This window comes from Microcebus murinus, chromosome 11, assembly GCF_040939455.1.
Source record: "Microcebus murinus isolate Inina chromosome 11, M.murinus_Inina_mat1.0, whole genome shotgun sequence".
NCBI lineage: Eukaryota > Metazoa > Chordata > Mammalia > Primates > Cheirogaleidae > Microcebus > Microcebus murinus.
The window spans coordinates 39,730,216-39,742,832 of NC_134114.1; the positions used below are offsets into that span (position 1 = coordinate 39,730,216).

General features: G+C 42.3%; 1 protein-coding gene across 1 annotated transcript in view; it reads right to left on the reverse strand.

Moving 5' to 3' along the window:
* The window catches only part of ANKRD55 (ankyrin repeat domain 55), a 95,631-nt gene that overhangs the window by 65,996 nt on the left and 17,018 nt on the right, over positions 1-12,617 (reverse strand). The window contains exons 2-3 of the mRNA XM_012775663.3: positions 4,246-4,368; positions 589-719 (exon numbers count right to left, since the gene is read on the reverse strand). Coding sequence (XP_012631117.2) covers positions 589-719; positions 4,246-4,368 — 254 coding nt within the window. The remainder of the gene's footprint in view (positions 1-588; positions 720-4,245; positions 4,369-12,617) is intronic.

Consider the following 12,617-nt stretch of genomic DNA (forward strand, 5'->3'; position numbering starts at 1 on the left):
GGAAATGCCAAACTGAAATCTCCAGTGGTGAGGACTGGCATTACTACAAGTTTTAAAACTGAGCAGCAATTGGGGGCTGAATCCTGTGCTTGGTGTGGCCCCTTAGGATCCTGGTATGTTTCTCCCACTCCCTAACCCCAACCCACTTTTCCCAGCTCCCATCTGTCCCCACATTCCTTAGTCCCTAGCCTCTGTTCAACCAATCTAACTCCACAAATGTTAACTGGATCTTTAAAGTGTTCCCACCCTCTCAGGGTCACTTATGGAGGGTATTCTTAGAAGTTCCAAGTGTGTCCAGACATGTCCCAAGGGAAATCCTGATGCTTTTAAGATAGAAAAGAATGTCTCTCTCATGATGATATCACCTCCACCTTAGAGAATTCTTAGGAAGACTCAAAATGACTCAAATCCATGAAACCAACACTAAGTGGTGGTATAAATGTTGAAGGTGATTGGAGTAAAGCTTCAAGTTCTATTTTCATTGGCCAGCTGCATAAATCCAAGAACACTCTTCTGCAAGTGGGACCCCATAATGACACTGTTAGCACCCCCTGCTCCTCAGCCCCTGTGACAGACAGGAGTCCGTACCAAGTAGGTGGCCAGGCATAAACTCGTGCGGCCGTAAGCATCCTGCATGTTGATATTGGCTCCCATCTTCAGCAGCAGCTTCACTGTGTCCACTTGCCGTCCAGAAACCGCATGCATCAAGGGCGTACATCCTGGAACGAGACATTTCCAAAGCCTGTAAAAACGTTTGACTCATGAAATTGACGAGCAGACGTTATTTGCCTGTTTGTTTATTTTGCTCTTTGCAAAAGAAATCCAGCTGTTGAACTGTATGGGACCGAAGGGAGATGAAGACCATTGTTGCTACATTTATATAAACTGTATGTTTTTCTAGCTTTTCCCCCCAATCTTTTATAATTTTGCAATAATTGGCTGATTAAAACATTTTGGGCAGATGATAACAAATTGCTTATGACTGCCTCAGGGATCAGCATACTTTGGGACATAAGGGGCAGGTTTATCCCGACTTGGCTTGAACAAGGCAGAATCTGGAGTGCCTTCAGATAGCAGCCCCAGCCAGGCAGATGGGTTGAGGACACTTTTATTGGAGGTGGTGGGTGCTCAAGGGCAGCGATGGTGGCCCAACCTTGGGTTGCATGAATTCTTGCTAAAAGGGGCCACCTGTACTGAAATGCTTCCCTGTTTTCTGAATCAGTATAGGCCAAGTCATTGGTTTTTTACGTGTTTTCTTCCTGAATAAAAATAGAGATGAAATTGCACATACTGATTAACTTTGCAGAACTGCTGGGACAAGCCAGCCTTTTGACCCAGAATCCAGGTGCTTCACTTTCTTTCTGGCAAAGAAACCAAACCTCAGACACAACCCTTTGTCCAGCTGACACTTGTTTAGATCTCCTTTGATTTGAGATGCATGTGGAGATTGCGGTTCTTCTGCAGATGAACTGTAAGCTAGGACCCTCAGACATCCCTGAGAATGGTAAACCCCAGGACTGCTGTTCTCACTGAAAGATTGCCACCAGCACCCCAATTTCCTTCCAAATCTCTCTCTTTCTAATACTCTTTCAGGCATCTGTACTGGGTAAAAGCAGCCATGAAGTGCTATGTCTTAAAATAGTGGCAAAATTTCCTTCCTCCCTCCTCCCTTCCTTCCTTTTTTTTCTCCCATCTTCTCTTCCTACCTCCCTTCCCCCCTCTCCCTTCCTTCCTTCCTCCCTTTCTCCGTTCTTTTTTCCTTCCTTCCTTCATAACTATTGGGAGAAAAAAACATGCTGCAATAGAAAATTACTGAAGCTCTGTGAATCGGAAATGTTCATTAAGTAAAGCTAAAGAATTTCTAGATATATTACTTTTATAAAATTACATGTTCTTTCTGGCTAATTTATATCTATCTTGAGATCCTAGCTTACAGGTAAATTTCTTCAGAGAACACCTCCCTGACTCTCCATTGTATTGCATACCTCCAAGGTATTCCTTGGCTTGTGGCAGCTCCAATAATGCCAATAACTCTAATCTCTGCCTCAGTCTTCATATGGCCATCTTCCTGTGTTGTGTGTCTGTTTTTGTGTCCAAATTCTTCTGGTTATTTTATTTTATTTTTTTTCAGAGACAGGGTCTTATTCTGTCACCCAGAATGGAATACAGTGGCACCATCATAGCTCACTGCATCCCGAAACTCCTGACCTCAAGCAATCCTCCTGCCTCAGCCTCCCAAAGTGCTGGGACTACAGGCATGAGCCACTATGCCCAATCTATTTCTATTTTTCTGAGATGTTTTATTATTAATGTGTGTTAAATTTTGTCAAATGCTTTTTTTTGTATCAATTAATATGAACATGTGATTTTTCTTCTTTAGCTGATTAATTTGGTTAATTACATTGACCTTCAAATATTGAACCAGACTTATATCCCTAGAACAAACCCTACTTGGTCATGGTATAGAATTCTTTTTATATATTAGTGAATTCTATTTACTAATATTTTATTAAGAATTTTTGTATATATACTCATGAGGACTATTGGTATGTAGTTTTATTTTTTTATATCATCTTTGTCTGGTTTTCATATCATAGTAATACTAGCTCATAAACATAACTGAAAAGTATTTTCTCCTCTTCTTTTTTTAGAAGATATTATGTAAAATCAATACTAATTATTCCTTAAAAGTCTGTAGAAACCTCCAGTGAAACCATCTAGGCCTGAAGATGTCCATTTTGGGGAATTTTAAAATTATGAATTCAATTTCTTAGTTATAGGGCTATTCAGATTATCTATTTCCCATTGGATATTTCTTTTTGTCCTATTTTCAAGTTCATTGATTCTTTCCTCAGCAGCCTCATTCTGCTTCTGAGCTTATTCATTGAGTTTTAAAATCATGATTACTGTATTTTCACTACTAAAAATTCCCATTTGGTTCTTCCTTATATCTTTTATTTCTTTGTTGATACTTTCTAATTTTTTTCATTTGTTTCAAGCATGTTTTCAATTGCTCACTAAAGCACTTTTGTCATGGCTACTTGAAAATCTTTGTCAGATAATGCTAACATTTCCATCATCTCAGTGTTGGCATCCATTGATTGTCTTTTTCCATTCAGTTTTAGAGCTTCCTGCTTCTTGGTATAGGTAATTTTCTATTGAAACTTGGACTTCCTGGTTATCATGTTATGAGGCTCCTGGTCTTACTTAAACTGTCTATTTTAGCTGGCTTCCTTTGACACTACTCCAAAGGGGAAGGGAAGGAAGTGCCACCTCATTATTGCAAGGTGGGATGAGAAGTCCAGGTTTCCTATGTGGCTTCCACTGACATCTGAGGAAGGGACTCTTCATTACAGCTGGGTGGTCGGGAAAGTCCTAACTCTCAACAAGGCCTTCTGTGACCCCATCCAGCAGGTTGGGGAGGGGTACCGCATTCCTGCCAGGTCGGAGTGGAGGTCAAGGCTCCCCCCTGGGTCTTTGCAGGAATGGGTGGGGCTGGGGCCATGTTTTTATATGTGTGTGTGTGTGGTATTTGGCTGGAGTGGAGATATTGGCTAAAAAGTTTTCTGTCTTACTAGGATGTTCCTTTCCTGGTCCTTTGGCTGCAGAGAGCCAGCTTTTGTTAGGCTTCTCTGATCTGTACCTGTTGGCATATCTGGGTTGCCAGCTTCTTCAGCTCCTACTTTGGGATACAAGAGGCAAAAAGAAAACTCAGAAAAATCACCACCGTGTCATTTCTTGGGTCCCAAGGTCCCAGCCTGTCATTTTCTCTCCATCTTCCAGAGTCCTTTTACATTTTTATATAATGTCCAGGGTTTTTAGTTATATTTAGCAGAAAGACTAGGGGAAAAGTAAATCCACTTCATCTTCCCAGAAGCAGAAGTCCATGTTCTGCTTCTGGGAAGCCTTTAACAGTTGCATTTTCTCAACATCCATTGCTACCAAGAGCAGCCTGTTCTTTCCATACTCTTTTCTAACTAGTTGGCCTACCTACTTTGGTCATTCAGAGATACTGGAAATAAACTCAAGCTAACTGACTTCATTAGAAGAGATGATGGGAAAGATTTTGAAGTGTTGTGTTCAACACTCTTATTTAAAGAAATACTGAGGTATCTGTACCTAGCTACAGTATCAAAGTGGCTGGTCATATATTACTGCTCATCTCTGAACATTGCTCATCTCTGAACACCATCTCTAAAACGATAGAACAGAACATTCTGGATTCGAAATGCATAAATATCTCACCTTCACTGTCACAGCATTCTAGGATGGCAGGGTCTTCCCGAATCACTGCAGTCAGAGCATTGACATCTCCATTAGATGCTGCCTGATAAACCATAGTCAGGTCGACTTCCTCAGATGAGTCACCTTTGTGCACCAAACAGACACAATGTTACCGTGTGGAGCGAGTTCACTGAAAAAATAACAACACCCAAGTCATCACCCACACAAGTGATTCACTAAAACTTCTCTAGTGAATCCAGGCAGGAGACTGAATCATCCTGATCACGCACAGTCTCACCACTTCTGAAGAAAGGTGGACCACTGTGGGCCTTTGGTACAGCAACTGTACTGCAAAGGAGCCTGAGGCATTAGATGCCCTTTGAGATTTTATGATTCTCTCTAGGCATTCAGGCTTCTAGAAATCAGTGAGACTGGAGAGGGAAGTGGGCCCTCGTCTTGGTTCTGGGTTGCCCTTTTTGATCTGAAACATTACTTTTCCTCTCAGTGACTCAGTTTACCCACCTTTGATGTTGATTCTGCATGAAGAGCAATCATCCTCAGTCCTCTAGATGTACTCACCACCCTTTCCTGCCCTGCTCTGTGCCCTGAGGGCTGAAGCCTCCTGGCTGCATCCCCTGGGCTCCCTCACCCTCTCTCTTGCCTGTGAGAGGCAGGAGGCTGGGGGGGAGGAGAGAGACGGGGCACTTCTTCCTGCCCTCTCCTAGTGCAGCATTTAGCAGTAGCTGCCTCCTTCCCACCGGGATGCTCTTCCTCTGCTCTTGTTGGGCTCCTGATAACACTGTCCCCTCCCACATTCCTTCAGCTGCACAGGTGGTAATGGCTTCTCATCGGTGTTAGTCTGGAGTTCTTCAATGTCCCTACTGTGTTCTTTCAACCTGGCTTCATCTCTGCATGTTGTCACTGCATGAAAGCACCTTCATTTCAACCACCTGGAGCGTCATGAGATGGAATGTCCGGAAGAAACAGAGCTGTATGCAGCTCCTTTGAATTGAATAGCCACCTGTATTACACCTTTGTGCATGATTGAACTGACTAATAGCACCGTCAAAGGCAACAACAGCACTGTGGGTCCGTGAGTCCAAGGGAGCACAGGAAGGCCTGAGAGGCTGAGCTCACAGGGAGACCCTGGTGAGAGGCTGTGCTAAGCACCTCTGCTTACACAACTTCTCACACGCATGTTTCTTTTTTCTCCTAAGCATAGCCATTGTTCAGGGAAAAGACATGTTTGTAAGACAAGTTTTTTCAGTTGTATTTTTCTACTAATGTGAACATTATGCCAGAGATCCTTTCAGTTCTCATTGATCTTTAGTTGGAAATAGCCCTAACACTTTGGCTTGGTTTCTTTTTTTCTTTTCTTTTTTGAGACAGAATCTCGCTTTTTTGCCCAGGCTAGAGTGAGTACCATGGCATCAGCCTAGCTCACAGCAACCTCACACTCCTGAGCTCAAGCAATCCTCCTGCCTCAGCCACCCGAGTAGCTGGAACTACAGGCATGCACCACCATGCCTGGCTAGTTTTTTCTATATATATTAGTTGCCCAATTAATTTCTTTCTATTTATAGTAGAGACGGGGTCTCGCTCTTGCTCAGGCTGGTTTTGAACTCCTGACTCGAGCAATCCGCCCGCCTCGGCCTCCCAGAGTGCTGGGATTACAGGCGTGAGCCACTGCGCCTGGCCTTGGCTTGGTTTCTGTATCCCAGTATTTCTGGGATGTCATTAATGAACTTTAACTGGTTGACCTATCCCGGGAGGAACTTGTTATTGACAAATGATTCATTTGTGATGACAAACTGTTTTGTAAAGTGAGTGGTTGCTCCCTAATTTGTCCATAGTAATTTCTTTTTAAAGCAGATGCACCTGCATGTTTCCCTGGGGGCTGGAAGTGGGCGATGAGGGGTGTCAGGATCAAAGGCCACTTCTGTGATAAGTGCAAGGACTATGGAGCCAGGCAACGTGGGTATAAATGCAGGTTTGTACTGACCGGCTGTGTGAATTTGGGCCAGTTTCCCTCTCTGAGCCTTAGTTTCCCCTTCTTTAAAATGGCCATGATGATGATTATGACAATTCCTACCTAGCTTATAAGTTTGTTGTGAGGGAAACATGAGTTAATATTTAATCCTATGTGCTTTCAGAACAGGGCCTGGCATATAATAAGCAGTATATATACTTTGTTACTACTGCTGCTACTTTTGAAAATATTTTATTGTGTTTAGAAAGCATTAGAAATCTGGGACATGTAGAGAAAAAAAGTCTGTCTTAGATGATGACTAGATAAAGAGTCCATACTTTGAGGAGAACATTAACTCTCCATTAGAAACCTACCCAGCAGTCTAGACACTTTGTTAAGATGGCTCACTAATATCTTTGGGCACAAGAAATAGGGCCCAGGCTGGGTGCAGTGGCTCACGCCTGTAATCCTAGCACTCTGGGAGGCTGAGGAGGGCGGATTGCTCGAGGTCAGGAGTTTGGAACTAGCCTGAGCAAGAGCAAGACCCCATCTCTACTATAAATAGAAAGAAATTAATTGGCCAACTAATATATATAGAAAAAATTAGCCGGGCATGGTGGCACATGCCTGTAGTCCCAGCTACTTGGGAGGCTGAGGCAGTAGGATTGCTTGAGCCCAGGAGTTTGAGGTTGCTGTGAGCTAGGCTGACGCCACGGCACTCACTCTAGTCTGGGCAACAAAGTGAGACTCTGTCTCAAAAAAAAAAGAAAGAAAGAAAGAAATAGGGCCCAGACTTAACAAAGATGGGCCTGGTATCTGGTTGTATGACCACATCCAGAGATGCCGGTGGTATCACTTCTGAAGGAAGAGCCTGGGGGTGGGTTGAGGAGCTCTGTGTTCATAGTCTGTTTATATGTTATATCATGTGGTTATATAATATATATAAATATATTTACAATGTGTTCACTGAGTGCAATTTGTAAGGCACATTTATCACACTGTGGAATACATGCAGATAAGAGAAATAATGAATGCACTGCCTGATAGAATTAGGATCCCTAAAATATCTTGCTAAAAGGATTCTAATAAGATCATATCTAATAGGGATAGCCATAGGATAACATAAAATACCCAGTTGAGCTAATTGAAGGGTGGTTGAATTGCCCAGTATTCCTTTATCCTGCTGATAACCTTAACTTGACTATTTTCTAGGGACCACCTCCCCATTTATGAAAATGGTCTGGGTCACGTCAAGAGGCAGTGATCTTCCTGTCATTGGAGATGGCCAATTTTGGCTGGATGGCCACCAACGAAGCCTGTTGGCAAGGAATTCAGACACAGAATGAAGCACAAGTTAGAGGGAAGGGAAGAGTTGTGAAGCAGAACAGAATGTACTTCAGAGTTCCTTCTAGCCCTGCGATAGGATACTTAACCACAGAGCGATTAGGAAATAGGAAATGAAGGAGCTCCCCTAGAGGGTGTGTAGAAACAGCCAATCTAAATTGTGGTCAATGCAAATAATTGTGCCTAAACTTGGAGACTGTTCAAAGACTTTCTGAAGAAATAAGGAAGTGTGATGTAGAAATAACAGGTACAAAGAGAAGGATGAGTGATGGTTCCTATGGACTCTAAGGAGGAGATAGGAAACTTTTTTCTACTAAAGACCACAAAGCCACTTAAGATATCCAAAAGATCTACATAAACAAACAACACATAGATCCTCCCCTCTCACCTTCCTTATCTATCTATCTATCTATCTATCTATCTATCTATCTATCTATCCTATTTATCATCTATCTTTCTTTCCCTACTGCTTAGGGGAGAAGCATGGTTTGAATGGCTCTGACCTCTCTAACTATGTGAAAGCTCAAACAGATAGACTTATGCATAGGTGCATAAAGAGAGATTCTGGGATGCACACAGAATGGGAGGCTCTGAAAGTAGAGAAAATGGAAAAGACATGAAGAAATAGGAAGAAAGAAACATGTGAAGAGATGTAGATTATATTTTATAAAAAATTATATATGCATATATGTATGTGAAATATGTAAAAGACTGTAAAAACATGCATCAAAGTCAACAGAGATAACCTCTTGACTATTCTTCAGAATTTTCTACATATTTGGAATTCTGTATAATGAATTTATATTCTTTTATACTCATCAAAGTAAATCAAGAGTTTCCTTTCTTCTTAAATAGTAAGTGAGGAGTGGGGCTTACTAGCTTTAATATGCTACTACTGAAAGGATAGATATAGAACCTAATGTGTCCATAACCAAGAAAACAACTCCTTGATATTTGATAAAGTTCCAAAAAAGAAAAAAAAAGTATGTGTTGTGCTAATTCTGACCTTTATAAATCCTCTAGTAGATTTAAAAAAAAAACAACACAGGTATATGTGTTAAATTTTTATTAATTTTTACCTAAAAATTAGAAGGATTGACATTCTTGAATCATCTCTTTCAATCATTTTTCATGGTCAAAAAGCCTAACTGGTTTCTGGATGTATCACAGATTATCTAATCCTAAAGGCCTAGCATTAATACTGTGATTTCGAATGTATGACAGGCCATTAGAAATGTTTTGTATTAGAGGACTTTCCTCAGAGCTTCTCAGATTTCACACAAACAAGGGCTTCATTTCTAGAGCTTTCTTTGCATGGTGGCTCTGCCTTTGGGTTATTTCGGAGTTCTATGGAAAAGCCCTTGACTGCATCAATTACTGGGCCCATTTTATTGAAATTACCCAGAGGTCAGTTTGACACTTGTTCTGCTTAAGCTGTGACCGCTTTGTGGAAGGGTCCAGTCAGTGGACAGACTGGGTATTGCAGTTTCAAGAGTCCAGACCAGGCTGGTTTGGGGAGGCTTTCTTTGTTTTATTCTATTCTGAGGATCCCTAGATGACTGAACCCACCCTAGAGTCAACAGTGAAGTCTGTATTCATTTTGGGCAAGTACAAAGGACTCTGCAGATCTTTCTTAGATTATTCCTGGGAGTGGAATTGATTGCCTCTGAAGAGCTGAAATTTATTCATTCATCCATTTACCCAACATCTACCATAGGCTAGTAAAATTGTAGTTAAAAAAGTGGTAGAGTCTCTGTCCTTAAGAAAGACATGTCCCAATGAGAAGACAAATGTCTATTTATGATTGAGACATACCAGAGATATCACAGGGGAAGAATCACTTCAGTGACTAGTTTCCGGGGCATTCTCCTAATTCAGATCTCTTTCTCCTCTGCAGGATTATTTTGGATGCTTTGGGAACAGCAGAGAAATTGCATTCTTGGGGCTACCCAGAACGACCTATCCATAAAGTAGTGAGGCATTTCCACCTTTAGGGAAGGTGCTAGGCCTTCACTACACCCCAATGGCTCCATGTGACAACATTGCCACCCACTGGTGACAAAGAGTCTCTGTGGGCCTTGACTTGGGCCCTGGCCAGGATGCTGCCAGATCTGCTGGGGAGAATTAAGAGCCAGGCTGGACCTCTCTGGCCACGAAGGAACAAGTTTAAAGTCAATGATACAGCTGGATGGTATTGAAACAAAATGAGTATCATGTGACACTTATCATATGTTACATGACACACAGAATACGCACCTGGAGGCAATGTAGGAAAATGGTGAGAGCACAGGCTCTGAGACCTAATCTCCAGAGTTTGACTCTGGCCCTGCCACTTACCCGGTAGCTACATGACCTTAGATGAGTTGCTTAACATTTCTGTGCCCATTCTTCACTTGTCAAATGAGATAAGAATAATGCCCACCTTGCAGGGCTATTCTGAGAGCTAAGTGAGTTAATCCATATGAAGTGCCTAGAGCGGTGCCCGGCACAGAGTAAGTACTCCAAGTGTGTCAATTATTATTATCCAAATCACTGCTTTGACATATACGGCACCTCAGTCTTCTTTTCCCTTAATGAGACCCTTTGCCTTGTGCAGCAGGCTGTAGTGATTTTGTGAGTTGAAACATTTTACTGTTTCTCATGTTTTCCCCTTCATTCCCTCAGGCTGTATTGTCTGAGACTTTAAGAATGCTTTAGAAAGTGTCAGTCATATGGAAGAAGAGAAAGAGTTTCTTTCCAACATTTTAAAGAGAAAAATAGCTCCTGGTTTTCTGCATGTACTAGCTAAGAGAACAAATCCTCAAAGCCAGGCGTCCTCAAACTATGGCCCGAGGGCCACATGCAGGCCGCCTAGCACATTTATCTGGCCCTCTGGGTGTTTTTGCCACCGCTGCCTGTCCTGCTTAGCAGCCAACTCGTCCCGGGCCCACAGTGCGCACTCTCCAACAGTCTGAGGGACAGTGAACTGGCCCCTTGTTTAAAAAGTTTGAGGACCCCTGCTCAAAGCAATCTTCCTGCCATGGCAGTAGAAAAGGAGGGAATTTGTTCTGTGGGGAGGAAGTCTTGCAACAATATTATCTCAAGGATAAATATTTGGCCACACCCAGATCTTTCTTCATAACCAGATTTGTGAGGCAACACATGTTGTGTTTCTTTGAATCTCGGCGTCTCTGTCCGTGGGGGTGCTGCTTCCAGCTGTGAATGCCACATCACATTTACATCTCCTGGACCTAGGGGCCTGGGAAATGGGATTTTCTGTTCCTGTCTGTGTTGCACTTCAGTAAAGATGCCTCATTTTATAATAATATGTTAATTCTTAGAAAGATCTCAGTCTTTAATGCATATGGCCTTTACAATGGGGGCAATATATGTATTTATTGGCCAATTTAGTAAGCATGTTCTACTCAAATGGGTTTTCTCGCCCACTGGAGTTTTGTGGAAATCTTATTTGATATTAAATTATTATGTTAAGAAGTTCTTTGTTAATTAGACAGATATAAATCTTAAATTAATTTTCTGAAGGACTGTGCTTGCCTAGCTGGTTTGTGGAAACTGGAAAGTAAATCGTGTTGTTATTGCAACCGTGCTTCCTCCAGGCTCCCTCACTTTCTTCTGAGTCAAATACGTGAGCCCACCCACTTCTCACTTTCTGGGAGTGGCAGGTGTTGGAGTCAGGTTTTTGCCCTTTTAACCAGCGGACTCTGGAAGGCGAGGAAAGAGTGAGGGGCAGAATTTGTTTAGTCTGGAGCAGAGCAGCCTCAGTTGAACATGATAGCTGCTTTCAATGTTGGAAAAGGTGGAAGAGTGTTTAGGCTTGTTTTCTGTAGACCCAGAGGGCAGAACTAGTTCTGATGGGTAGACATTGCAATTAGTAACACTTTTGAGTGACTAGAGCTGTTCAGAAACACAAGCAATAATGTTGCAAGCCAGTGTGCTCCTCAAAACTGCCCATGTTTAAGCAGGTTCGGAAGTGTCTTGGGGATGTTCTTGAGGAGATACTGCATTCAGTGGAACACTGACCTCTGCATTTACGTTCATGGCTGATAGTCTGTGTGTCTACTTAGCATCTGTAGAGAACCAAATGCTGAACTGCCCGTTATTCATGAACAACCACTATTGGGCTTGGCAGGTGGGGGAGGAGGGGAGTCTTCCTTAAATCTTTTTAAATCATCCTCCTGGTGGCCCTCTACTATGCCCACTTGTAAAACTGCCTCCAGTGCCTCAATCTCCTGAAAATAGATTTAAAAGACAAAGGTAATTTGGGTGGCTGGCTCAAGTCCCAGACATCGAACAAGTCTGGTCCTGTTGTCTCCAAAGTCCTGCTGTGGCTACATTCTGTCAACCGGCCTTCCAGTCCTCCTTTTATGGACTCTGTTTTCTCCCTTTTTATCTATGATACATTCCCACATCAGATGGGATCTCTTCCTCTTCTAAATCATCTTTAACAACTTCGGTACGGCGCTCACCGGCCGTGAAATCTTGCCCACGGCTGGCACTCGTATCCGCATGATAGTGTGTGCTGTGCATTGACCCACGAGTGCGTTTTGCTCTTGTGTGATGAGGAAAGCTTTAAAGCACTGAAAGCTTGTTTTACTTTACAGGCAGCTTTACTTGTAATGTCACTCAGAATAAGTAACATATACATATATGTTTTCATTATGTTATTTTTAAATGTTCACAATTTTATTTTGATAAATGAAAAATTAGAAAAGTCACATCACGGCTGTTGGCTAAAGTCACTGTGTGCGTTCATCTGTGGCTATCGACTATAGTCGATGCTCATACCCAAATGGTTAAAATTTCACTGACCCTTTAAAGTGCTGGAAGGTAACGTCTGTCCACAGTCACAGACTGACAATTGTTCCTGGATGACTGGATTACACAAATTATGAAGACACAGATAAGAAGAAGAAAATATAAACTTGAAGATGATCACTGTTAAAATGTTGGTGTGTTGTGTATATTTGTGCGTGGCAGGAAACCTTCACGTCATCCCACCCACCTCCTTTCATGGAGCCTCTGTCCTCCACCCCCTGTAGAATGCAACACGGGAGTGGGGAGGTGAGCAGGAGCTGAGGAT